Genomic DNA, 27613 nt, shown 5'->3' with positions numbered 1-27613 from the left:
ACTGGCCTGTAATTCTCGGGGTTATCCCTATTCCCTTTTTTGAACAGGGGCACAACATTCGCCACTCTCCAGTCCCCTGGTACCACCCCCGTTGACAGTGAAGACGAAAAAATCATTGCCAAAGGCTCTGCAATTTCCCCTCTTGCTTCCCACATAATCCTAGGATATATCCCCTCAGGCCCAGGGGACTTGTCTATCCTCAAGTTGTTCAAAATGCCCAATACATCTTCCTTCCTAACAAGTATCTCCTCTAGCTGACTCGTCTGTTTCATTCTCTCCTTTTCAACAATACGGTCCCTCTCATTTGTAAATACTGAAGAAAAGTACTCATTCAAGACCTCTCCTATCTCTTCCGACTCAATACACAGTCTCCCACTACTGTCCTTGATCAGATCTACCCTCGTTCTCATCATTCTCATGTTTCTCACATACACATAAAAATGAATCATACCTGTTTACCCACAATTTTTGGCAGTGAAGAATGACTGCAGACTGACATCTCAAGCTTGACACCGGCACTATTAGTTTTCAGTTCCGTTTGAGTTGGAGAATCAGCCCTTTCTGGGGAGCTTACTTGGAGCCGATTTAAATCTTCTGAGGCTGGAGAATCTCCAAGAATAACTGAGCCCTGCGGGGAAATGATACAAGTCAGTAAAACACTTGTTCAACATCACAACTCTAATTAAGAAAATGTATCATCCATTTATGTTGCAAAACATATTGCAAGGATAACAGTGCTGTTATGACCTTTACATTGTGTACTGAAAAAAAGCACTCAGAAGCAAACACACTTCCTTGTGCCAATTCTGCACCTTATGGCAGTATTTTCCATTTTAGTTTCTTTCCAAGTTTGTAAGCTCATATCAATTCAAAATACTCTTTCTAGACAGTCAAACTTTGAACCATAAAATGTCCAAACATATTTTTCAAGGAAGTGCACTTGTTATCCAACCATTTCACCATGTTGAAATCATTGATGAAAAAACTATCTAAACCCATAAAGATGGATTTCAGTAGGGCACAACATTTAGCAGGCCAAGCAACAGTTTTTATCAGGACAACAGGTTTTGAATTTAGCCAATTTGAACCAGGCACTTTGGTACCAAAAACTCATTAAATTTAAATCTGAAGGCTTTGACAATATAGAATTAATCCTATTGTAAGAAATTGACATGTCATCAAGAGTATAAAAGAAGGGGGCGGTTGGACAAAAACCCCAGAGCTAACGGTTCTCACAGTCACCTATGTATTAGAAAAAAGTACTACCTAAAAAAAATTGTACCAATGATGGAAAATGACAGAAGAATCGATGGAGGAGGCTCTAATAACCTGGCTGTAAATTTGAGAGACTAAATTCTATTATTTTGTATGAGTAGGAGTTTTAATTATTGGAAGAGCATACCATTAAAATTGGGAATAGCTAAAAGTCGGAAGGGATTTATTCAGTTTGTTAATAGTTTATTCAGTTTGTTCACTGTTAAAGTTAGGTAAATAAATTGTTACTTGTTGATTTTAAAATGGGTGTCTGATGTATTTTTATTTAACCACTAGAAGTTGCTGAAGAGCTGGTTACACCACTTTTCACACGCTTTTTACAGACTATAGAGCGAGGCACTCCTCTTTGGGTGTTTCGGTTTTGGGGTGGGGGGGGGGCGTCAACCTTCACTTTATAACACCAGTGACTAAGGAGGATACAAAGATTTTGTAAAGGCCTCAGCAATGCCCCCACCCAGTCCCTCAGAAGTCTGGGATAAATGTCATCACGTCCTGGGATTTGTCTACCATAATGCTTTCCAAAACACCCAACACCTTGTTTGTATTGACATGCCATAGAATATCAACACACCTCTTGCGAGATTCACCATCCACTCACCCCTTCTCCTTCATGAAATGATGTCACTCCACTTCCTTCAGCTCCATGCATAAATTCTCTCCATGGTTCTGGATTGGATCTATCCTTTGCCTCGCTCCCTTTTCTCCGTATATATGCATATGCTTTGGGGTTTGCCTTAATCCTGTTTTCCAAAGATATTTCATGACCCCTTTTCGCCTCCAAATTCCTTCTTTGAGTTCTTGCCTGTTCTCTTTATAATCTTCAAGGGCTCTGTCTGCCTTCAGTTTCCTAGTCTCATTTTTATTTTTCTTTAATCTCTCCATCCCTGAGGCTCCCAGCATCATTCCTGATGAAGGGCTTTTGCCCAAAACGTCAATTTGCCCACTCCTCAGATGCTGTTGTGCTTTTCCAGCACCATGCTCTTGACTCTAATCTCCAGCATCTGCAGTACTCACCTTTGCCATCTCATTTTACTTTTTGCCTAATCTATAGCTGTCCAAGGTTCCGGAATCTCGCCACCCTTATCTGTCATTTTCACAGGAACATAGTGGAATGAACTCTAACCAACTGGTCTTTAAAATATTCCCATGTATCAGATATGGATTTACCCTCAAGAAGCTGTGCCCAAACCGACACTGTCCAGTCCCTGCCTTTTATTATGGAAGTTAGCCTTCTTTCAATTGAGCAATTCCTTCTCCCCACCTTGAACCTTCGATCACCTGGCTGGGCTCATTCAACCCCCACCTCCTGAGATCTCGTCTTGCCCCTTCCATAGTTGGATTACTTATATATAGTTTCAAACAAAACTGTCCTGGACATATCTAACAAATTCTCTCTCATTGAAGCACCTGGCATAAAGCAAATCCCAGTCACGACTGGTTGAAGTTAAAACCACCCACCACAACAACCCTGTTATTTTCATATTTTCCATAATCTGTCCACATATCTATTCCTCCATCACCCACTGGCTGCTGGGAGGCCTGTAGTACAATCCCAAGTGACTGCACCCATCCTATTTCTGAGCCACACACGTATGGCCTTGCTAGATGAGCACTTCAAGGTGTCCTGCTTCCATACAGCTGTGATATTCTCCCCAGCAGTAATGTAACTCCCTCAACCTTTTTCACATCCTTCTTTCTCATGTCTAAAACCTCTAAATCCCAGAATGTTAAACTAACAGTCTTGTCCAAGTCGGTGTAATAGCTATAACATCAGTATTAATCCAAGTTCTACGTTCATCTTCTTACCTGTCATACTATTATTAACACTAATACACTTCAAACCACCAGTCTCGCAACGTCCAGCAACTTCTATCTGTTTGTTCTTTCTCTTTGTATCCGACTTGCCTTCATCTCAGACTCATCCTTGGTCATTTTACTTGCTGACCGACTGCTCTGATTCCTGCACTCCTGCCACACAAGTTTGAACCTTCCCAATTGACACAAGTAAATTTCCCAGTCAGGATGTTGGTGCCCCTCCAGTTTAGGTGCAACCTGTTCCTCTTGCACAGGTCCCAATGTCCCGGAAGACATTCCAACTATCCACGTATTTGAAGTCTTTCCCTCTTAGACCAGCCCTTTAGCCATGTTTTTAACTGTATTAAATTCTTACTCCTCGCTCCACTGGCACATTGCACAGGAAGCAATCCTGAGATTACAATCCAAAATGTCCTCATGGACGAGTTGGACCGAAGGGTCTGTTTCCGTGCTGTACATCTCTATGACCTTATCCCTTTTAATGCCTATGTCGTTGGTACCAACATGAACCACAACCTCTGGCTACTCACTCCCCCACTTCAGAATATCCTGCGCACACTCAGAGACATCCCTTGACTTGAGCACCAGAGAGGCAACACACCAGCCTGGAGTCTCACAGGCAGCGATACCTTATCTACACTTTGACCCTCCTTGCTATACAGCAGAGCCAATCGTGGTTTCATTGATCTGGCTGCTGCTTTCCCAAAAGGCGAAACCCCAACCAGTATCCAAAACATTATACCTCTTTGAGGGGGGAATTGGTGACAGGGAAGTCGAGCACTGCCTGCCCATGTTTACTTGGCTTCCTGTGGTCACCCAATTCTTCTCTTTCCACTAGTCCTTACTGGTGGTGTAACCCGCTCACTGAATATGCTATCCATGACATTCTCAGCTTTGTGGATGATCCATTGAGATCCTCACCTGCAGGTCAATGCAGCAAATCCATGGTGAAACTGAACATACTTCCTGAATATATAGTCACCACGGACAATGGCTGTGTCTGTGATTTCCCACTTGTTGCAGGAGGAGCATTCCACAGGACGGATTTCTCCTGCTTTTGTGAATCTTTTCAACAAACTCAATCTTAACTGCAGTCAATAATCAAGGAACTGATTACACAACTTAATCCACTAGTCATCAAACTCCCACTCTCTTTTCCTAGCAGACTACAACCATAAAACCTAGAATATCATCAAATCCCTACAGTGTGGAAACGGGTCCTTCAGCCCAACAGGTCCACACGACCTTTTGAAGAGTAACCCGCCCAGACACATTCCCCTTCCTTATATTTACCCAAGACTAATGCACCTAATATAGACATCCATAAACACTATGGGCAATTTAGCATGGCCAATTCACCTAACTTGCACATCTTTGGATTGTGGGAGGAAATCGGAGCACCCAGATGAAGCCCACGCCGACACAGGGAGAACGTGAAACTCCATACAAATGACAGTCTCCCGAGGCTGGAATCGAACCAGGGTCCCTAGTACTGTGAGGCAGCAGTGCTAGCCACTGAGCCATCATGCGGCCCAAAAAGGCGGCATCTAAGTACATTCGCATGAGGCACTACTAACTCAGTTCTACAAACCTGGTTCCCGAGCAGCCAAGCCTTGGTTACTTTTTGAGTTGAGACATTACCTTTGGAGCTGTGCCCCTGGAGTTGCTACTCCAAGCTGCTACTATTCACCCAAATTCATTTTAACATAGGAATTAGAAGTGAGAGTAGGCAATTCAGCCCCGTGAGCCCAATCTGCAATTTAACATTATTTTGGCTGATCTTATCCTGGTCTCAACTCCTGCCTGCTCCCCACAGCCCTTTATCCCGCTTGTAACAGAACAAATAACAAAGAAAATTCCAGCACAGGAACCGGCCCTTCAGCCCTCCAAGTATGCACCGAGGCAGATCCCGCATTGAAACCTGTTGTCTATTTTCTCTGCTTCCTGCCCATTCATATATTTGTCCAGATACATCTTAAAATGATGCTATCGTGCCTGTCTCTACCACTTCCGCTGGCAACATATTCCAGGTGCCCACCACTCTCTGCGTAAAACATTCCAAGCATATCTCCCAGAAACTTTTCCCCTCTCAGCTTGAACTCGTGACTCCTAGTAATTGAGTCCTCCACTCTGGGGGAAAAAACCTTCTTGCTCCACCCTGTCAATACCTCTCATGATTTTGGGACCTCAATCAGGTCCCCCCCCTCTCAACCTCTGTCTTTCTAATGAAAACAATCCCAATCTACTCAATGGCTCTCCATAGCTAGCACCCTCCAAACCAGGCAACATCGTGGTGAACCTCCTCTGCACTCTCTCCAAAACATCCACATCCTTTTGGTAATGTGGTGACCACACTGTATGCAATATTCCAAATGTGGCCAAAACAAAGTCTTATACAACTGTAACATGACCTACTAACTCTTGTACTCAATACCCGTCCGATGAAGGAAAGCAGACCACTCTCTTGACCTGTGTTGTCATCTTCAGGGAACAAGGGACCTGACAACCCAGATAGGTAGGAAAAGAGAAGCGGATTTAAGGCAGGAATTCAGGTATCTAGGGTAGAAGCTTAGAGCTAGAACAAACAGGCTGTTATCACTGATTTGTTGCCAGTGCCACGTGCTAGTGAGGCAAGGAATAGGGAGAGAGAGGGGTTGAACATGTGGCTACAGGGGATTGTGCAGGACGGAGGGTTTTGGATTCATGGTGGGACCTCTACAAACAGGATAGTGTTCACCTGAACCAGAGGGGTACCCATACCCTGGGGGTTAATTTGCTAATGCTCTTCGGGAGGGTTTAAATTAATTAAGCAGGGGGATGGGAACCTATAGTTCCAGTATACAGGAGATTGAGAGTAGTGAGGTTCAAAATAAGGTTTCAAGGTCACAAGAAGGCACCGGCAAGCAAGAATTTGGCTTGAAGTGTATCTACTTCAACACCAGGAGCATCCAGAATAAGGTGGGTAAACTTGCAGCATGGATTGGTACTTGGGATTTCAATGCTATGGCCATTTCGGAGACATGGATAGGGCAAGGCCAGGAATGGCTGTTGCAGATTCCAGGATTTAGATATTTCAGTCAGAACAGAGAAGATGGTGGAAGAGAGGAGGTGCGGCATTGTTAGTCCAGGACAGTATTACGATGTCAGAAAGGACTTTTGATACACTGAGGTAGAATGGGCTGAGGTTAGAAACAGGAAAAGACAGGTTACCCTGTTGGGAGTTCTCTGTAGGCCTCCAAATAGATCCAGAGTTGTAGAGGTAATGATAGCAAAGATGATTCTCGATAGGAGCGAGAGTAACAGGGTAGTTGTTAGGGGCGGACTTCAACTTTCCAAATATTGGCTGGGAATACTATAGTTTGATTACTTTAGATGGCTCAGTTTTTGTCCAATGTGCAGAGGAGGGTTTCCTGACACAGTATGCAGACAGGCCAACAGGGGCTGAGGCCTCATTGGATTTGGTACTGCGTAATGAATCCAGCCAGGTGCGAGATTTGGAGGTACCTGAGCACTTTGGCGATAGTGACCACAATTTGGTTATGTTTACTTTTGCAATGGAAAGGGTAGGTATATACCGCAGGGCAAGAGTTATAGCTGGGGGAAAGGCAATTGTTATACAATTAGGTGAGATTTAGGATGCATGGGATGGGGAAGGAAGCTGCAGGGGAATGGCACAATTGAAACATGGAGCTTATTCAAGGAACAGTTACAGCGTGTCATTGATAAGTATGTACCTGTCAGGCAGGGAGGAAGTGGCCGAGCGACGGAGCCGTGGTTAACTAAAAATGTTGAAGCTCTTGTCAAGAGGAAGGAGGAGGCTTATGTTAGGACGAGATGTGAAAGCTCAGTTATGGCGCTTGAGAGTTACAAGTTAGCCAGGAAAGACCTAAAGAGAGCACTAAGAAGAGCCAGGAGGAGACACGAGATGTTATTGGTAGATAGGATCAAGGAAAACTCTAAGGCTTCCTATTGGTATACCAGGAATAAAAGAAAGACGAGAGTAAGATTAGGGCCAATCAAGAAAAGTGATGGGAAGTTGTGCGGAGTCAGAAGAAATAGGGGAAGTGCTAAATGAATATTTTTCATTAGTATTCACACTGGAAAAAGACGATATTGTCAAAGAGAATACTGAGATACAGGCTACTAGACGAGATGGGATTGAGGTGCACAAGGAGGTGTTAGCAATTCTGCAAAGTGTGAAAATAGGTACGTCCCCTGGGCTGGATGGGATTTGCCCCAGCATGCTCTGGGAAGGCAGGGAGGAGATTGAAGAGCTTTTGGCTTTGATCTTTTTGTTGTCATTGTCGACAGGAGTAGTGCCAGAACACTGGAGGATAGCAAATGTTGTTCCCTTGTTCAAGAAGGGGAGAAGAGACAACCCCAGTAATTATAGACCAGTGAGCCTTACTTCGGCTGTGGGTAAAGTGTTGGAAAAGATTATAAGAGATAGGATTTACAATCATCTAGAGAGGAATAAGTTGAATAGGGATAGTCAACACAGTTTTGAAAAGGGTACGTCGTGCCTCACAAACCTTATTCAGTTCTTTCAGAAGCTGACTAAACACGTGGATGAGGGTAAAGCCAATGATGTGGTGTATATGGATTTCAGTAAAGCATTTGAGAAGGTTCCACATGGTAGGCAATTGCAGAAAATATGGAGGCTTGGGACTGACAGTGATTTAGTACTTTGGATCAGAAATTGGCTCGCTGAAAGACGACAGAGGATGGTGGTAGATGGGAAATGTTCATCCTGGAGTTCAGTTACTAGTGGTGTACCGCAAGGATCTGTTTTGGATCTACAGCTATTTGTCATTTTTATAAATGAATTAGATGAAGGTGTAGAAGGATGCGTTAGTAAATTTGCGGATGACAGTAAGGTTGATGGAGTTGTGGATGGTACAGAAGGATGTTGTGGGTTACAAAGGGACATAGATAAGCTGCAGAGCTGGTCTGAGAGGTGTCAAATGGACTTTAATGCGGAAAAGTGTGGGGTGATTCACTTTGGAAGGTGCATCAGGAATAAAAAGTACTGGGCTAATGGTAAGATTCTTGGTAGTGCACAAGAGCAGAGAGATCTTGGGACCCACGTATGTCGATCCCTGAAAGTTGCCACCCAAACTGATTGGGTTGTTAAGGCGGCACGTGGTCTTTTATTAGTAGAGGAACTGAGTTTCGGAGCCATGAGGTCATGCAGCAGTTGTACAAAACTCTGGTGCGGCTGCACTTGGAGTATTGCGAATAGTTTTGGTTACCGCGTTATATTGGAAAGGATTCAGAGTGAGTTACGACGATGTTGTCTGATATGGAGGGAAGGTCTTCCAAGGCTGAGGGACTCGAGGCTGTTTTCGTTAGAAAGGAGGTGATTGAGAAGTGACTTAATTGAGACATATAAGATAATCAGAGGGTTAGACAGGGTGGACAATGAGAGCCTTTTTCCTTGGATGGTGATGGCTAGCACGAGGGGACATAGCTTTACATTGAGGGGTGGCAGATATAGGACAGACGTCAGAGGTAGTTTCTTTACTCAGATAGTAATCGGGGCATGGAACTGCCTGCCTGCAGCAGTTGTTGACCCGCCAATTTTCAGGGCATTTAAATGGTCATTGGATAGACACATGGATGAAAATGGAATAGTGTAGGTCAGATGGGTTGCTGATTGGTTTCACAGGTCGGCGCAACAGAGGGCCGAAGGGCCTGTACGGTGTTGTAATGTTCTTTTTTATATGATCTCTCTGTACATTAATTTTTCCCAGGACTTTTCCATTTACTGTATAGTTCGCTCTTGAATTCAATTTTCCAAAACATTTCAATTCACATTTGGCTGGATTGAATTCCATCTGCCATTTCTCTGCCCAACTCTCCAATCTATATTCTGTTGCATTCTCTGACAGTCCCCTTCACTATCTGCTACTCCAACAATTTTAGTGTCATCTTCAAACTTGCTAATAAGACCACCTATACCTTGCTCCAGATCATTTACGTATATCACAAACAACAGTGGTCCTCGCACAGATCCCTGCGAAACACCACTAGTCACAGTGCTCCATTTTGAGAAACTCCCTTCCACTGCTATTTTATGTCTCCTGTTGTCCAGCCAGTTGTTTATCCATCTTCCTCGTCCACCCTGGACCCCATGAGACTTCACCTTCTCCATTAACCCACCATGGGGAACCTCAAACGCCTTACTGAATGAAGTCCATGCATCTGCAGCCCTTCCCTCATCAATCAACTTTGTCACTTCCTCAAAAGAATCCTATTAAGTTGGTAAGACATGACCTTCCCTGTACAAAACGATGTTGCCTATCATTGATAAGCCCATTTTCTTCCAAATGGAAACAGATTCTGGTACTCAGTATCTTCAACAGCAGATTCCCTACCACTCATGTCAGGCTCACTGGTCTATTATTACCCTGCTACCCTAATTAAACAAGGGGACAATTTTGCAATTTTCCAGTCCGCCAGGACCTCACTCGTGTTCTAGGATGTTGCAAAGATATCTGTTAAGGCCCCGCCTGTTTCCATACTTGCTTCCCTCAGTAACCTGGGAAAAATAAAAATAAAAAAAATTTTGCTCTGTTGCTGTCACTGATCGGGCTGACTTTGGTCTTCTCACAATGGAAGTAGCTGGCATGTGATAGATGCTGTACTTAAAAAGTAAAGCCACTGGTTTGCAATGAATGGTGCTCTGAAGAAGTGATAATGGCAGACGACTGTGGGACTTGAGGGTTATATCCGTTCTATAACAGTTTAAATGATATGGTGGCGGGAAGTACAATCAAGCTGGGAGATTTTACTATGTGACAAGAAAATCAATGGCAATATCAACTACAATAAAGTGACTGAAAGGCACAGTGACTGGGAGAGGAGTCAGAAGACCCAATAAAACGGGAGACTCAAGTTATACCTTGATATTAGAGTAGCCAGTGATGTGTGCAAATACAGATACAGGAGTAACAAAGAAGCAAATCAAGGTGGCAGGACAGCAAGAGGAAAGGAGAAGTGCAAAAGTAGAGTGGTAGAACTAATTTGGGGAAATAATCACCAAATAAAAGAAAAATCAAAACTACTTGAAAGCAACTGTTGGAACTGAAACAATTGGAACAACAAAGAACATGGAACAATACAGCGCAGAACAGGCCCTTCAGCCCTCGATGTTGCACCGACCTGTGAACTATTCTCAGCTCGTCCCCCTACACTATCCCAAAATCATCCATGTGCTTATCTAAGGATTGTTTACATCTCCCTAATGTGGCTGAGCTTTACACAAACATTACAAGACCACTGTAAAGACCACATTTGGGCTGTTAAATAACTCAACATTATACTCAGCGCAAATCCCTGAAGAGTTTTCAATTCTAGTTTTAGTCCCTGCTAATTAATCTTCATGGGGTCAACTATTCTCACAATTAGCATTCAGCATGTTGTTAGCTGATCCTAACATGCATACTGATTTTGATTTTTCGGCTACACACTCCATTGTCGAGCACTTCTTTCTAGGCACCAATTCAATACCATTTCAAATAACTACTTCTGGAAAATACAACTGCCCATGTACACTTCTTTTCATGGCACTTTATGGCACACCTGTCATTCATTTCAGGAAGACTGTCCCACTTCCCACCAAGTAGATTAATTATTCAAATGCTTCCTCAAGTCAGAATAGTCATAAAAGCCCCAACTTAAATCCTGATTGGGACTAGAGCAAGTCTTGAAGGGTGCAACTCTTCCAAGCTTCACTGTGTTCGGTGAAAGAAGACAAACAAAAAATAAAAATCAGCTATTTTCTGGTGCTGGACAGTGTGTAATAACCCTTGCACAGAACTGCATACTTGAGTCTAAATCCCAATTCAAACTCTGATGACTCCTGACACACAGACTGATTAATTCCTCCACAAGGTCCTAAACACCATTCAAAATCTGCTGTTTGAGCATTATCCTTTTTCCAGATTTGCTGGAACCTATTCCCAGGTACTGACTTCATTAGTAGCCAATTCCTGCTGTCTTTTTAACGAGACAATGCTCTTCTCCAGAGGCCTCATGTCTGCAAGAACCTGACTGGGCCTCATGAATAAATAAAAGCTTGGTTTCCTTTTAACACAAGGTGCTACCCATCATCAAAAGATCATCTTTTTCTTAGTTCCCAAGTCCACAGGTCCAAACCAAAACTGATCAAATAAAATAACTTCTTTTTAAAATTCATTTACAGAATGTGGGTGTCACTAGTCACCTCAGCACTCACTGCCAAACTTGAATTGCACAGAGAACAGTTTAAAGTCAACCACATTGTTGTGTATGTACAGTCACACGTAGACCAAAAATCATGAAAAATTAGTGATGGCTCTGACAATTGTTTGATACTCATGCTTGATGCTATTGTGAAAAATTGCTACTTGGCCTCTGGAGTTGTATTCAACAACAAGGCATGATTTACAACATGGGATTATATGCAAAAAAAGACATGGTCAGGCAGTGCAGGAGAGAGTGAGTGAGTGGAGTGAGTTCTTTTTTGAGTAAATGTTTTATTGAGATATGTCTCCTGATTAAACTTAAAAATATAAGCCCTAAGTATTAAGTTAGCCTGGAGCAGTGTTTTGTAGAGGAGTAAAATTGTGTTATTTTCTGGGTCTGCAGATTGGAAGAAGCAAAAATGGCCCTTGTAGAGGGATACACTCTTTTTGTCGGATGTGGGAGTTTAGGGACCGTTTATGTGTTACTGAGGATTATAGCTGCAATAAATGCCACTGGCAGTGAATCCTAACAGATCAAATCGAATTTACAAGAGCAAGGGGGTGTGATGGATGGTAGTTACAGGAAGGGAGAAAAGTTGCAGATACAGTCACATAAATGGTTAAAATCAACTAGGAGAAAGTGAGGACTGTAGATGCTGGAGATCAGAGCTGAAAAATGTGTTGCTGGAAAAGCGCAGCAGGCCAGGCAGCATCCAAGGAGCAGGAGAATCGATGTTTCGGGCATAAGCCCTTCTTCAGGAATCCTGAAGAAGGGCTTAAGCCCGCAACGTCGATTCTCCTGCTCCTTGGATGCTGCCTGACCTGCTGCGCTTTTTCAGCAACACATTTTTCAACATAGATGGTTAAGTCCAGGAAAGGTAAAGAGGTAGGCAGGTAGTGCAAGAGTCTTCCGTGGCTATCCCCATTTCAAACAAGTATACTTTTTTAGAAAACATAGGGATGATGGATACTCAGGAGAAAGTGGTGCAAACAGCCAAGTTTTGGGTATCAAGGCTGGCTCTAATGCAATGAGAGGTACGTCGAGTTCCAAGAGATCAGTTGTGTAAGGAGCCTTTCTAGTTCGAGACACAGATAGATGTTTCAGTGGCCAGCAGCAAAACATCAGAATGGTGTGTTGCCTCCCTGGTGCTAGAATCAAGGATGTCTCAGAGAGGGTGCAGAATGTTCTCAAGGGGGAAGAGGGCCCAGCTGGAGGTCATTGTATACATTGGAATCGATGAAATAAGAAGGGAAAAGAATGAGGTTCTGAAAGAGTTAGGCAGGAAATTGAAAAGGAGATCCTCAAGAGTAGTAATATCTGGATTATTCCCAGTGCTGTAAGCAAGTGAGGATAGGAAAAGCAGGATAGAGCAGATGAATGCATGACTGAGGAGCTGGGGTATGGGAGAAGGATTCACATTTTTGGAGAATTGAAATCTCTTCTGGGATAGAAGTGAACCTGTACAAGAAGAACGGATTGCACCTGAATTGGAAAGGGACTAATATACTGGCTGGGAGATTTGGCACAACTGTTCAGGAGGATTTAAGCTAGTAAGGTTTTGTGGGGGGGTGGGGCAAGGATAACGAGGAAAGATAACAATCCAAGGCTGGTACAGTTGAGAAAAGAAAGAGTCAAATCGTCAGGGCAGGCAGGGACAAAGCAGAGAACAAGGTCGGACTGATTAATTAAATTGCTTTTTTTTTCAATGCAAGAGGCCTAACAGGGAAGGCAGATTAACTCAGGGCATGGTTCGGAATATGGGACTGGAATATCATTGCAATTAAAGAAACGTGGCTCAGGAATGGACAGGACTGGCAGTGTAATGTTCCAGGATACAAATGTCACAGGAAGGATAGAAAGGGAGGCAAGAGAGGATGGTGAGTGACGTTTTTGATAAGAGATAGCATTACAGTTGTACTGAGGGAGGATATTCCCAGAAATATATCCAGGGAAGTTATTTGGGTGGAACTGAGAAATAAGAAAGGGATGATCACCTTATTAGGATTATATTATAGACCCCCCCCTCATAGTCAGAGGGAAATTGAGAAACAAATTTGCAAGGAGATCTCAGTTATCTGTAAGAATAATAGGGAGGTTATGGTAGGGGATTTTAACTTTCCAAACATAGACTGGGACTGCCATAGTGTTAAGGGTTTAGATGGAGAGGAATTTGTTTGGTGTGTCCAAGAAAATGTTTTGACTCAGTATGTGGATGTAGCTACGAGAGAAAGTGTAAAACTTGACCTACTCTTGGGAAATAAGGCAGGGTGGGTGACTGAGGAGTCAGTGGGGGAATACTTCTATTAGTTTTTTAAAAAGTGATAGAAAATGATAGACTGGATCTAAAAGTTGAAGTTCTAAATTGGAGGAAGGCTAATTTATGACAGTATTAGGCAAGAACTTTCAAAAGCTGATTGAGGGCAGATGTTTGCAGGTAAAGGGGCCGCTGGAAAATGGGAAGACTTCAGAAATGAGGTAACGAGAGTCCAGATTCAGTATATTCCTGTTAGGGTGAAAGGAAAGTTGTTCCTGAAAAGTCAAAATTTTTATTCTATCAAGATTTACAAATAATTCAACAATTCTTGGAAAACCAAACACAAACATCATGTTAAACATCACTTGAAATGGTGGAATGCAAACCAAACCACTGGGTTTAGTGTATCAGTATAAAAATACAATCAACAGGACCTGGTGAAGCATGCTGTAATCCTGTATGCAGTCCTGCATTGTTTATGTAGTAGAATATAGTAGCTAGAGCAATTTGGAGTTGCATCAATGAGGTCTGTGACCATGACTACTTCATGTTTCTGGCATATTAGTAAAATCGGAGTGGAAATACATGGAGATGAATCAAGATGGTACAGAACAAGAGGTTGTTCACTCTCTATCTAATTGATCCAATATCCCTGCACTTTTTCCTGTCAAATATTTAACCAATTCCCTTGCGAACCTTGGAATTGAACCTTATCTGATCACTCTTGCAAGAACTTGTTTGATAAACTTTACATCCCCATTATCTTATCTCCAGCTCTTTAATGAAATCCAAAATCTGCACCCTCTGAATCCTGATCCTTTGTTATGGTTTGCCTCATTTACTGTACCAAAACTGCATGTGACCTGTTCTCAGTCTTCATACCAAAATACCATCATTTTATTGCTTTTATTCACTGGAAGCTACATGTACTAATATATAGGTTCCTGCTCTTTGCAGGCAGAAGTACAGACACAATTGCCTCTTTTAGTTCAACAAAATCGGTGGCTGTCATTTGTTCACTTATCACAGCAATGCACTGATCAGAGTCAACTTGCCAGATTTAAGTCCAACTTTTAACTGCCAATCATTAACTGATCAATTTTCTATGGCAACACCTTCTAATCAAAAAGTCCACGAGTCAACCAATCATTATCTCTCCTGTGATATTAATGTCCGCCTGTCCAGACTATTGTTTCCATAATTTTCTTGATGTGAAGCTGAATGAGGGATTAACCTGACGGATAAAATCCCGTGTGTGGAACATTTGCAATCCTCCCATCCATTTCACATCACATCATACTCATCAATAATTGAAAATTCATGTCCAGAGCCTTCGACATTCCATGCTTCGTTCCCTCAGCAACCTATCATGCATACAGAAATAATTGCAGAGACCAATATCTCGTCACCAAGTCACCCTTTATTACATGTGCATAGTACACTGGCTGTAGCCAGTCAGCTTGGAGTCCGTCCTGGAAGTGAGGAGATTCTGAATCTTCTGTTTATAACTATCTCACAGAGCTGATTGGACCAGGTTAACAACCCCAAACAAGGACCTCAGTCAATGAGATCCACTTGTTCCAATCACTACATATACTATGATACACTATGTGCCCTTTCTGCTTGGAAGGCTGCCAACCATTTGAGTGTCAGTCCAGTACCACCACCACCTTTATTGTGATACAATTGTCTTACTTTAAAAGACAGACAGACAACAAAATATTAATTTTGTAGCTCATCGACTGTCGAGCTTCAAGTTTTCCTTTCGGTGCATAATTGGTTTCACCATTTTTTTATTAATCTTTCATTTTTTGTATATTTGAAAATAAATACTTCTGAATTCCCATTTAGGTTGAACTGTCATCTATTCTCAAATCCACACTACCCAATCACAAATCTCTTTAGTTATCTCAAATTAGTATAATAACAATCTAACTCTATCCTATGCCACAAATTTGAAGGCTTTCCATGGCACATAAACCATTTTGCATATCCAATCATAAAAACATTGAGTTTTATTCATAATTACTGGACAACTGAGCATATAATAATCACTATACCTCAAGTACCATTATGCCTTTGACCTTGTTAGTCAAACCTAACCGTTGCTGATCAATTTTAATAAAGTTATTAAAAAGGTTCCACAGTTGGAGCTGTACACATTTGCAGACCATAGTATCAGAAAAAAACTGGGAATTTGAGCAACCTCATACACACACAGTGATTAGTTTTTTTTGCTGCTGCACTGACCTTATTGGCACGGATTTGTCGATAAATATCAGTCTGTTGTCGGATGCGATATTCTAAATCGGATACGTGAGCCTGCAGCCAGTTCCAACGACTCACAATAGCAGCTCGTTCAATTGCCCATCGCCATTCTGAACGTTGCCAACTGAGACAGAAAAATATATAAGAAATAAATTTAATGTATAGCAAATATCAGGCAGTTGAAAAGGATTAGGAAATACTCCATATCTGAGTGGCATATAGCACAAATGTTTCTCTGCATCAAATACTCATAATCCAAGGAACAAACTAAATATTTACAACCACAGGTGGTTGTTTGGCTTGCTGAATCTGCACTGGTTGACTTTTCGCTTGCGGCCAACTTTGTCAAAATTTCTTGTTCCTCTTGTCTAAAACGTAATGCTCCAATGTCAAAGATACTTCAGAATACGAATCCAAAATGAGCTAAACTAAGCTACAGAAAAACTTTGTAGATGACAGAAATAGAGAGAGATAACACTTAATAACTTGACAGATAGGAATTATATGAAATGTAGTGTTAGATGAAATGTTTTGGCATGAATGGACAGCAAATTAGAAAAGAAACAAAGGCCAAGAGACATCGAACTGGAAAAGTGACAGAGTAAGTCGATAAAACAACAACAGAATACCAAATTGGGATCAAGCTTTGAAGCAAGGAGTATAATAGCAGAGGCAAATGTCGTCACACATCACTGGCTATGCCACTGACAGAACACCGGGACCAGTTTGAGTCCCAACCTTAAATAGCCTTGATATAGATCAACAAATATGCACCATACATTATGTAATTTTGATACAAGTCTAGAGAAATTGTGGGTCTTTTCATTAAACCACATAACATTTTGTCCATTCATGCCAAAATATTTCATTTAACACTAAATTTCATACAATTCCTATCTGTCAAGTTACTAAGTATTATCTCTATTTCTGTCATCTGAAAATTAACATTTTACTTCATTGAGTTTCATTTCTTCTGATAAGGTTATCAGAAGATCTATTAGTTATTCAAGATTAGGAGGGGTAATGATACGTTAAATAGGAAAAGAAACTATTTCCGAAAGTTGGTGATTCAATAATTATAAAGCATCAAGTTAAAATTTCACCAACAAGAATGAACACAGAGATGAGAACAGCTTATGATTATAGAGATTATTTTCAAGTGGAATGTCATACCAAAGGTCATTACCCTGACAGGAAAAGCACACTGCAAATCAACTCTCATTATTCCACATATTGTTACAAATGTGAAACATAACGAAAGATTAAATTAGCTAAATTACCTGACTGCAACCACCTAGTTTTGCTAATAAACAATGAAGCAAAAAAATCACCACAAACTTATCTTCGCCATGTAGCAGAGCAGACTATTAATTACTACAGGGAGACAATCCTTTATTCGACATCCGGAAAGTTCCGAAGTTCAAAGGTTTTTTTTGAGAGGTTTTTTTCTCATTAACAAGGTTGTTTGGTGTGAAAACAGTTAAACCAAGTTGACACCCACTCGATGGGTGTCACTCAGATGCGATGTGGGGGGCAACACCAGCTGGCCTTGATTCTGTTTCAAGGCCCCATTTTACTCACTGAGTCATGCTCCTGCAGTAAGATTTCTACAAATTTCACCATCAAACGGTCACTTATTCTGAAATTTAAAAAATTTTGAATTCTGAAAACCAGTTGGTCTTGAGCATTTCAGATAAAGGACTGTGCAACTGTAATGTGCAAACATAAATTATATGCCTTCAAATCCAAACCTGCACACATTTGTTTCCAAATACAAGAGATAAATGGTTTTGCTGAAATAGTGTGGGTGGATTGCTGAAAGAGAATATATTTTATGGATTAAGATTCCGAACATAAAAGTGGAAGGGGGTGATTTTGTTTTCATACTTCTTCTCTGGCGATAGTCTGCTGATCACCAATTGCAACAATCCTCAACTTATTGTCTGGTCAGTTAAATCTAGGTCTTTGGATTTGAGTTAGCATTTCTTCTTTTCAAAGTATTTCGTGCAGGATTGCTTCCAGTCGCAGAGGAACAGGGAGTGAGGGAGGTCTTGCTTGCTTGCAGGCTATGGAAGTCTAAATCTAATTGCTCCCTTGTCAGTTCTGAGAATCCTGTTACTCAAAACCAACTCATAAGCTGGAGCAAGGGTCTTTTCTTCCTTAACCCCATAGTTATCTGATGTCAAGTAGTCTCTCAAAAATATCGAATCAAGTTTTGCCAACAGTTACAAACTATTGTGTAACCTATGAGTGAACACTACACAATTCCACTTTTAGAGTCATAGAGATATATAGAATGGAAACAGACCCTTTTGGTCCAACTTGACCATGACGACCAGATATCCTAACCTGTCTAGTCCCATTTGCCAGCACTTAGCCCATGTCCCATTCACAGACACATCCAGAAGCCTTTTAAATCTTGTAATTATACCAACATCCATCACTTCCTTTGGCAGCTCATTCCATACACACAACAAACCCTGCATGAAAAAGTCGCCCCTTCTGTCACTTTGGGGAAAGACTTCTTCTGTTCATCCTATCCATGCCCTCATGATTTTATAAATCTCTATAAGGTCACACCTCAACCTCTGACGCTCCAGGGAAAACAGCCCCAGCCTACTCAGCCTCTTCCTGTAGCTCAAATCCACTCTTTCAAGTTTCATATGATCTTTCTGATAAGAGGAAGACCAGAATTGCACGCAATATTCCAATGTCCATAAGAGGAAGACCAGAATTGCACGCAATATTCCAATGTCCTGTACCGCCACAACATGACCTCCCAACTCCTATACTCAATGCTCTCACCAATAAAATAAAGCATACCAAATGCCTTCCTCACTATCCTATCCAGCTGCAACTCCACTTTCAAGGAACCTGCACTCCACGGTCTCTATATTCAGCAACACTCTTCAGGGCCTTACTCTTTAAGTATATGGGTCCTGCGCTGATCGGCCTTTCCAAAATATAGCACTTCATATTTACCTAAATTAAACCCCATCTGCCACTTCCCAGCTCACTGGCCCATCTGATCAAGATCCTGGTGTAATCTGAGGTAACCTTCTTCACTGTCCACTACACCCCCAATTTTGGTGTCATCTGCAAAATTACTAACTATACCTCCGATGTTCACATCCAAATTATTATATAAATGACGAAAAGCAATGGATCCAGCACCGATCCTTGTGGTACTCCACTGGTCACAGGTCTTTAGTCTGAAATGCAACCCTCCACCACTACCCTCTGTCTTCGACCTTCATGCCAGTTCTGTATCCAAACGGCTAGTTCTCCCTGTATCCCATGAAATCTAACCTTGCTAACTAGTCTCCCATGAGGATCCTTGTTGAATGCCTTACTGAAGTCCATATAGATCTTAACTACCGCTTTGCCCTCATCAATCCTCTTCACTACTTCTTCAAAGAAGTCAATCAAGTAAATGAGACATGACTTCCCACGCACAAAGCCTATCCCTAATCAGCCTTGACCTTTCCAATACATATAAACCCTGTCGCTCAGAATTCCTTCCAATAACTTGCCCACCGCCGATATCAGGTTCGCCAGTCTGTTCTCTGGCTTTTCCTTACCACCTTTCTTAAATAGTGGCACCATGTTAGCCAACCTCCAGTCTTCCTCACCTGTGACTATCGATAATACAAATACCTCAGCAGGGGACCCAGCAATTACTTCCCTGGCTTCTCTCATAATTCTAGGGTACACCTCATCTGGTCCTGGGGATTTATCCAACTTTAAGCATTTTAAGATATCCAGCAGTACCTCCTCTGTAATATGGACATTTTTTCAAGATTTCAGCATCTACTTCCCCACATTCTTTATCATCCATGCCCTTCTCCATGCAAAATACTCATTTAATGTCTCCATCATCTCCTCCTGTTCCACACATAGGCTAACTTGCTGATCTTTGAGAGGCCCTATTCTATTCCGAGTTACTCTTTTGTCCTTAATGTTTTTATAGAATCCCTTTGGATTCTCCTTAACTCTATTTGCCAATGCCGTCTCATGTCCCTTTTTTGCCATCCTGGTTTCCCTCTTAAAATACTCCTACTGCCTTTAAACTCTAAGGATTCACTCAATCTCTGCTGGCTGTATTTGACATATGCTTCTTTCTTTTTTCTTATCCAAAATCTCAATTTCTCTAGCCATCCAGCATTCCCCATACCTACCAGCCTTGCCTTACACCCTAACAGGAATATAGTGTCTCTGGACTCTTGTTATCTCATTTTGGAAGTTAAAACTAATTAATTCTCTGCAACACAACAGTCCAAACTTACAGATGCCAATTTATATTTCAAATAAAACACATGCAGGACTTTGCACTTAGTGTGCAAGCAAAACCCATAGCAACATTAAAAATGTAAATGGAGAAGTGTTAAAACAGTTATACTTTAAAATGAAGGGGCAACGAAACTGGATAAGGGAGACTCCTCTGTCAGAGAGCTCCAATAAGGATGGCATCCTTTTGGGATATCTTAGCTATTTAAAAGCTATGTCTGAACTCAGTCCAATTCCTCTTTTAATTTGTTTACGAGATGCAAGTTCTCTGGCTCAGCCAGCATTTTTGCTCATCTCTGATTCAGAAGGACATTTTATGCAGGAAGGAGACAGCAGGAAAATTTAAACATAAAAAACTAAGGTATGTTCAGTGAGTGAAACTTATTCATGTTGATAGATTATTCAGCAAATTCTTGGATCTCAGCCATACCTCAGAGATGCAAACCATTTCCAGACACGGAAAGGTGTCAAATATTCGCACCTAATGGACATTATGTCGTGATCCACTATGTACTCTTAAAATGTGCGATGCTAAGAATTAGAAAAGTCAGAACAGAAAGATATTAAACTCATTCTGGTCAAAAAATCTTTTCTTGCAGTTTATACTCTTTTCAGTTTTGCAATTCTCACATCATTTCCTGCTTTATCAGAGAGTGATCAAATTCCAGTTGCAGTTGGTGGCAGTCAATTTCACAGGTGAAGACCGTAAATTTCAGAAGAGGTAAATTACAGACTCAGCATTTCAATTTATCAAAATGACTTAGAAATAAAAAGGAACATCAGCTAAACTCCCAATTATAAATACTATATCATTAACTCAAAGACAGAACACAACATTAACACTAGAAAACGTACACAACTGAGGGATGTCTTTGCCGCATTGCTAATTTTAGTAAAAATATTAACACAGAAACTCAGTTCCTTTTGCTACCAGTCAGGATGCTAAAATGGTTCACACACAATACCTATTGTGTGCACATAAATAACAACTTGAGAGAGGAAAACAATTTAGAAATGACAGCACATTTTCTTCAGCATATGCGACTGATTTTCTCAAGTACGAAAGCAGGCTATCTGTTCTCTATTTTGTTATAGACCCGAGAAGTGACGTAACAGTAGCTGGGCAAATTGTTGTCTTCCTTTTCTCCAAAGGAAGAGGTTTCAGTATACCAGTATCATACTAGAATGGTTCAGGATTATACACTCATGAATATGATTCAGAACAAATCCAAGAATCTAATTAATTCAAATGAACTGTAAAGTTTACTGGCCAGGGTATTGGATGACAGTCAGCACGTTCTTGATGTGAGTCATCAAAAAGGCAACTGAAGTATGAAAAATTGAGTAGCCAATTAAGTCACTGAAAGAGTTAACCTTAAAGCTTCCCAGTTAAAAGATATTACAATAAATCTGGAGATGAAATTGCAATCATATAATCCTGTCACAAATAGTCTGCTAACATCCTATTAAATGTAGGAAAAGGACATGAGTCCAGATCTTTGAGGTAAGCGTTACTGGAATAGTTCTGGACAACATGGACAATTAGTCACTTTTGGAAGAAAGTGAGGACTGCAGATGCAGGAGATTAGAGTTGAAAAGCACAGCAAGTCAGGCAGCATCTGAACAGCAGGAAAATAGATGTTTCAGGCCTAAGCCCTTATGCCTGAAATGTCAATTCTCCTGCTCTTCGGATGCTGCCTGACCTGCTGTGCTTTTCCAGCACCACACTCTCAAATTAGTCACATGTGTTTAAAGCAATCCATTCACCTTTTCAAAAGACATATCAGACGTTTAATGCCAAAGGGTCTAAACAATGACTTGATTGCATACTTGTACAAGGATGAGATTTCATTCTGTTTAAGTTATTTGATCACAGGATGTGGGCGAACTGAATCGGCATTTATTACTCATCCCCAGTTGCCCCGGAGAAGGCTGTGGTGCACTGCATTCTTAATCTCCCTCAGGCCTTGGGATGACACTACTGTTAGGAAAGAGGTTCCTTGATTTTGACTAAGCAACAATGAATGAACATTGACATAGTTCCAAGTCAAGGTGGTGTGGCTTGGAGGGGAGCTTGCCGCTGGTGGTGCTCCAATGCATCAGTTGCCCTTGTCCTTCTAGATGACTGGTGGTGTTGGAGTATCCAATATGTGCTTGATTGGTAGAGGACAACATTGGGAAGACAGGAGAGGAGTTCTTTTTGCTGCAGTATTCTTGGTCTCCAACTTCCTCTTTTAGCCATAACTGGTTTAGTTTAGTTTCTGCTCAATGGTAGTCCCCATGATGTTAAAAGCTGGGCATTCAGAAATGGAAATATCACTGAAAATCAAAAGGTAATGGCTGGATTCTCCCTTACTAGACAATATCAATTCTAGGGTTTTGTGTAGTGTGAATATGTTTTGCCATGTCAGCCCCAGCCTGGATGTTATCCAGTTCTTGCTCCATAACAATACAGGCTGCATCAGAATCTGAGGAATTGTAAAATAGTGCCGAATTGTGCAATATTAGCATACATGCCGCTGCAGACCATATGATGGAGGGAAGACCATTGAAGCAGGTGAAATGGTTGGATCCATGACCTATTGAGGAATTGCTGAAGAGACATCCTGAAGCTGGTTAGGTATGACCCCAAACAACAGAGTCCCATGCCACTCTTCCTGATACCACACAATTCCAGCTTTCCAAGTTTTGCTTTTATATCACTTTTATATTTTATTTTCTAAAAGCTACACACAATATGAGGGAATTATGTAGCTGAGCTGGAGTGGAAGGTAGTTGCAATTCCCTATCTTTAAGTGGCAACATGAATCAACAGTCATGAGTTATGCTTCCAATTCGCTCTGACAGACAGACAATACTTCAACCCATCCAAGTCACTGTTGCATTTTCATCTTCAGAAATGGAGCAATAAATTTCTCCATTAACAAAGCCAAAGTCATAGTCAACTTCTACCCAATGTCTTTTTCTCCTCTTGCATAAAAACTTGGCATTCTGGTATTTGCTTGGTGAGTGAGAGATGAAATGTTTTCGCAACATGGCTGGCAAATGCAGTTTTGTGGCATGCACACTTTGCACAGTGGAGTACATCAACTCTACTCTGCAAACAAATGAACACACCACAGTGAAGCAGTCCCGTTTGAAGTGGAGCAACGAGGTGCAAGACAAGTGGATGGAGTTCTGGCCATGTGACGATGTAGGAACAATTGGTCACTTCCTCATGAGTTATATGATTAAGTCAAGTAACATATTTTACAACCATGACGGAAGGTGGAAAAGGTTTTCATAATGATGGTCATGAGAACATGAAATGTTTTATCCTGGATAAAGGAAACATGTAACAAGGGAACTGAAGAAATATTTGAACAGGGGAAAGGGATCAAGAACAGACAACTCCAGTGTTTAAGCTAACAAACCATTTTTTAAAACACACATGGAACAACTTGCATGGATGTGTTAATGACACTTCTGCTGTCATTGCATTCTGAGGTGGGACCTTCTGATGTCGGAGGTGGGCCACTGTACCACAAGATCTTAAAAACTGACAACTAACGTGCAAGTAATTTTTCGGATTATATAAACAAGCCACACTACGAGCCAACTGGAAATCTACCAATTTCATTTGGAGCCTAAATCATATGATACAGGAACAGAAAAACACAGTTAAAGGCAAAGGAATGCACTTGATTGGCATTGACCTACCACCTTCAACATTCACTTCCTCCACCACTGTTGCAGCAGTGCACACCAAGATACACACCATGACACTCCTCCAACGGTATTTTCTTAAATCCACAAACTCTACTGTGTACGACAAGGGAAATGTTCCCCTCTAAACATGTACAATTCCAACTTGGAACTATTTATATTCCTTTTCCAATACTGTTCCCAAGCCAAAATCCTCAAGTTCCCTTCCTTAAAGCACTGTGGGTTTTACTTTATTCTAAGGACTGTAGTAGTTCAAGGCAATGGCTCATCAGCCCTTCTAATAAGCCATGCGAACAGGCAACAAATACCTACCTACCAAGCAACACCCACACACCATCTGATTTCAGCAACATGTTGCTGGTTATTGCAGAACCTAGATATGCAAAGCTAAGCACAAGCTGCATCATCACAATGCCAATATTGATACACAGCAGCATGGGAATGTACTTGAATATGGAATCTTGAGGCTGGTGGTCAAACCAAACTTTACATATTGAAGAGTACGGCCATTTGATGCTCAAAGTATTCTTTGATATGGAATGCCAGTATGTCATTTTCAACATCAAACAACTCTATGACTTGGTGCACTATCAGCTTTTGACCTAGGAGAGCAAGGGTGAATTAACAGTTCTAACAAAGGGTTATTGGACTTCTAACATTAATTCTATTGTTCTCTTCACAAATGCTTCCAGACTTCCAGAGTTCTCATTTTCTAATTTTGTTTCAAGTTTACAACATCACTTGGGAAACAAGATAGGGCAAGTGACTGAGGTGGTACTGGGGGAGAACTTTGGGACCAATTACCATAATTCTATTAGTTTTAAAAAGCCAAGGAAAAAGAGTGTTCTGATCAATAAATTAAAATTCTAAATTGGGCCAAGGCTAATTTTGATGATATCAGACAGGAATGTTCAAAAGTTCATCATGGGAGGCTGTTATCAGGTAAAGGGTCTTCTGGCAAGTGAGAGACTTTCAAAAGTGAGATGTGAGTTTAGGGCCAGCTTGCTCCTTAGTGTGAGGGCAAAGACTGGTAGGAGTAGGGAACACTGGATGACTAGAAGAAGGAGACATATATAATGCATAGGCAGCTGGAATCAAGTGAATACCTTGAGGAGTATGGGGGTGTAGGAGTTCATTTAAGAGGGAAATAAGGAGGGCACAAAGAGGACATGAGATAGCTTTGGCAGATACGGTAACGGAGAATCCAAGGAGACTCTACTCTATTAATACTTTAAGGGCAAAAGACGATGTGGGGAGAGAATAGGGTCATTAAAGATCAATGAGATCGCCAATGTGTGCAGCCACAGGAGATAGGTGAGATCCCAAATGAATTTTTCGCATCAATATTTATGGTGGAGAAAGACATGGAAGCTAAGGAACCCTGGGAAATAAATAGCAATGGCTTGAAAAAGAGTCCATATCACAGAAGAGATGGGGCACAATGCCTTAAAATACACAAAAGTGTATAAATTCCTGAGGCCAGATCAAGTGTATCCCGACACACAGTGGGAAGCTGGGAAAGAAGCTGTGGGACCCTTAGCAGAGATATTTAGATCATTGACAGCCATGGGTGAGGGGCAGAAGATGCTGCCATTATTTAATGCTGTGCCATTATTTAAGAAAGGCTGCAAAGAAAAGACAGGGAACTACAAACTGGTGAGTGGTAATTAGGTTGTTGGAGGAGATTTTGACAGGATCGTCATGCATTTGGAAAGGCAAGAATTGATTAGGGATCATCAGCATGGCTTTATGTGTGGGAAATCATGTCTCACAAACTTGCTTGAGTTTTTTTGAAGAGGTGACTAAGAAGATAAATGAAGGTAGAGTGGTAGATGTTGCATACATGGACTTTAACAAGATGTTCGACATGGTTCCGTAATGTAGACAGCTTAGTAAAGTTAGATCACATGGGATCCAGAGAGATCTAGCGTAGGAGGCTAAGGGGTGAACTTAGAGGTTTATAAAATTATGAGAAGCATAGATAAAGTTAATTGCCAAAGGTCTTTTCCCCATAGTAGGGGAGTCCAAAGCTTGAAGTCATGGTTTACGGTGAGAGGGGCAAGAATTAAAAGGGAGTTGAGAAGCAACCTTTGCATACAGAGGGTGGTGTGGATATGGAACGAGCTGCCAGAGGAAGTGGTAGAGATGAATACAATTACAATATTTAAGACATTTGGATGAGGACATGGACAGGAAAGGTTGAAGAGGCCAAACGCAAGCAAATGGGACAAGTTCAGTTTCGGAAACCTGGTCAGCATGGATATGTTGAGCCGAAGGGCTATGACTCTATCAACAGTTTTTAAGTCTTATTTGAGAGTCATATAGCATAGTCACGGCACATCATGTCTACACTGACCCACAAACACCAAACTATACTAATTCTGTTTACCTGCACTTGGTTCATAGCCTACTATGGCCTGACTTTTAAGTACACATCTAGATGCTTCTTCAATATTAGAGAGTGTAACTGCCTTGACCACTGTGTCAGGCAGCACATTCCATATATCTACCACTCGCCAGGTGAAAATCTTTTTCCCTCAGATCTCCTCTAATCCACTTAGCCTTCACCTTAAATTTTTGCCCTCTGGTCTTGGACATGTCTGCCATGGCAAACAAGATTTGAACAAACAATTTCCCCCGTGTCTCTCAATTTTGCATACCTTATTCAGATCCCTCTTCAGCCTCCTCTGCTCCAAGAAATATAAACTCAATCTCTCCTCATAATTGAGTTTTTCCATCTCAGGCAACATCCTGATGAACCTCCTCTTGACCCTCTACAGTGCAATTACATCCTTCCAATGTGCGGCGACTCGAACTGCACACATTGTTCCACCTGTGGTCTAACTAATACTTTATCAATTTGTAACAAGGCTTCATTTCTCCTAAAATCTATGTCCTCGCTTATGAAAGCAAGCATCCCATATGTCTCCTTCACCAGCCTGTCTACCTATGATGACATGTTCAGGACACACCAAGGCCCCTTTTCTCCTCAGTACACCTGAGAGCCTGACAATTCAACTGGATATCATTCGCCTTTATAGGACTCCCAAAATGCATTGCATCACACATCAGAATGAAATTTCTTCTGGCATTGCTCTGCCCAATTTATCAAATGATCAATTAGACTGAGGCCATCCTCCTCACAATCAACACCGTTACCAATTTTCAGGTCATAATCAACAATTTTCTGCCAGTTCAACTTTGTACATAGATACTCTTTGCAGATATCCATAAAACATATGACAGCAAACAGAATACCAAAAGGGGCCACTATCGGAACACTGGCTTGCAACGAGCATGTTTTGTGGAATCACTAAATGACAAATGACAGCATTTCCGTTTATGAGCACATCTTCCCAAATTCTTGTGTGAAGCCCACAAGTGCTTTCCCCCCAAATCAGTGTAAATAAACCTTCAATTCATAACCCCTGCTCCTAAAGTGCATCCATACATTTGTTGCACCGTGTTATAATCCTCGTATGCCTGCTTCACTCGCCCTCTCAATATGCATTCCTGAGGCATTCTCCGAGTCCATTTGCAGCAACATAGAACATAGAAGAATACAGCGCAGTACAGGCCCTTCGGCCCGCGATGTTGCGCCGATCCAAGCCCACCTAACCTACACTAGCCCACTATCCTCCATATGCCTATCCAATGCCCGCTTAAATGCCCATAATGAGGGAGAGTCCACCACTGCTACTGGCAGGGCATTCCATGAACTCACGACTCGCTGAGTAAAGAACTTACCCCTAACAACTTAATTTAAAGCTATGCCCCCTT

At 41.5% G+C, this 27613-nt stretch overlaps 1 protein-coding gene across 5 annotated transcripts in view; it reads right to left on the bottom strand.

Moving 5' to 3' along the window:
* Window positions 1-27613, bottom strand: part of kansl1b (KAT8 regulatory NSL complex subunit 1b) — a 292755-nt gene that overhangs the window by 86696 nt on the left and 178446 nt on the right. For 4 of the 5 annotated variants that reach the window (XM_043675343.1, XM_043675344.1, XM_043675342.1 and 1 more), the window contains 2 exons: window positions 15824-15965; window positions 452-628 (listed from right to left, as the gene is read on the bottom strand). In XM_043675343.1, the coding sequence (XP_043531278.1) occupies window positions 452-628; window positions 15824-15965 (319 nt within the window). The remainder of the gene's footprint in view (window positions 1-451; window positions 629-15823; window positions 15966-27613) is intronic. The other variant, XM_043675347.1, reaches the window with a different exon arrangement.

The sequence above is a fragment of the Chiloscyllium plagiosum genome, chromosome 33 (genome assembly GCF_004010195.1).
Source record: "Chiloscyllium plagiosum isolate BGI_BamShark_2017 chromosome 33, ASM401019v2, whole genome shotgun sequence".
NCBI classification, from domain to species: domain Eukaryota; kingdom Metazoa; phylum Chordata; class Chondrichthyes; order Orectolobiformes; family Hemiscylliidae; genus Chiloscyllium; species Chiloscyllium plagiosum.
The sequence above is the reverse complement of the archived record's forward strand: the minus strand, read 5'-3'. Positions and strand labels throughout refer to the sequence as shown.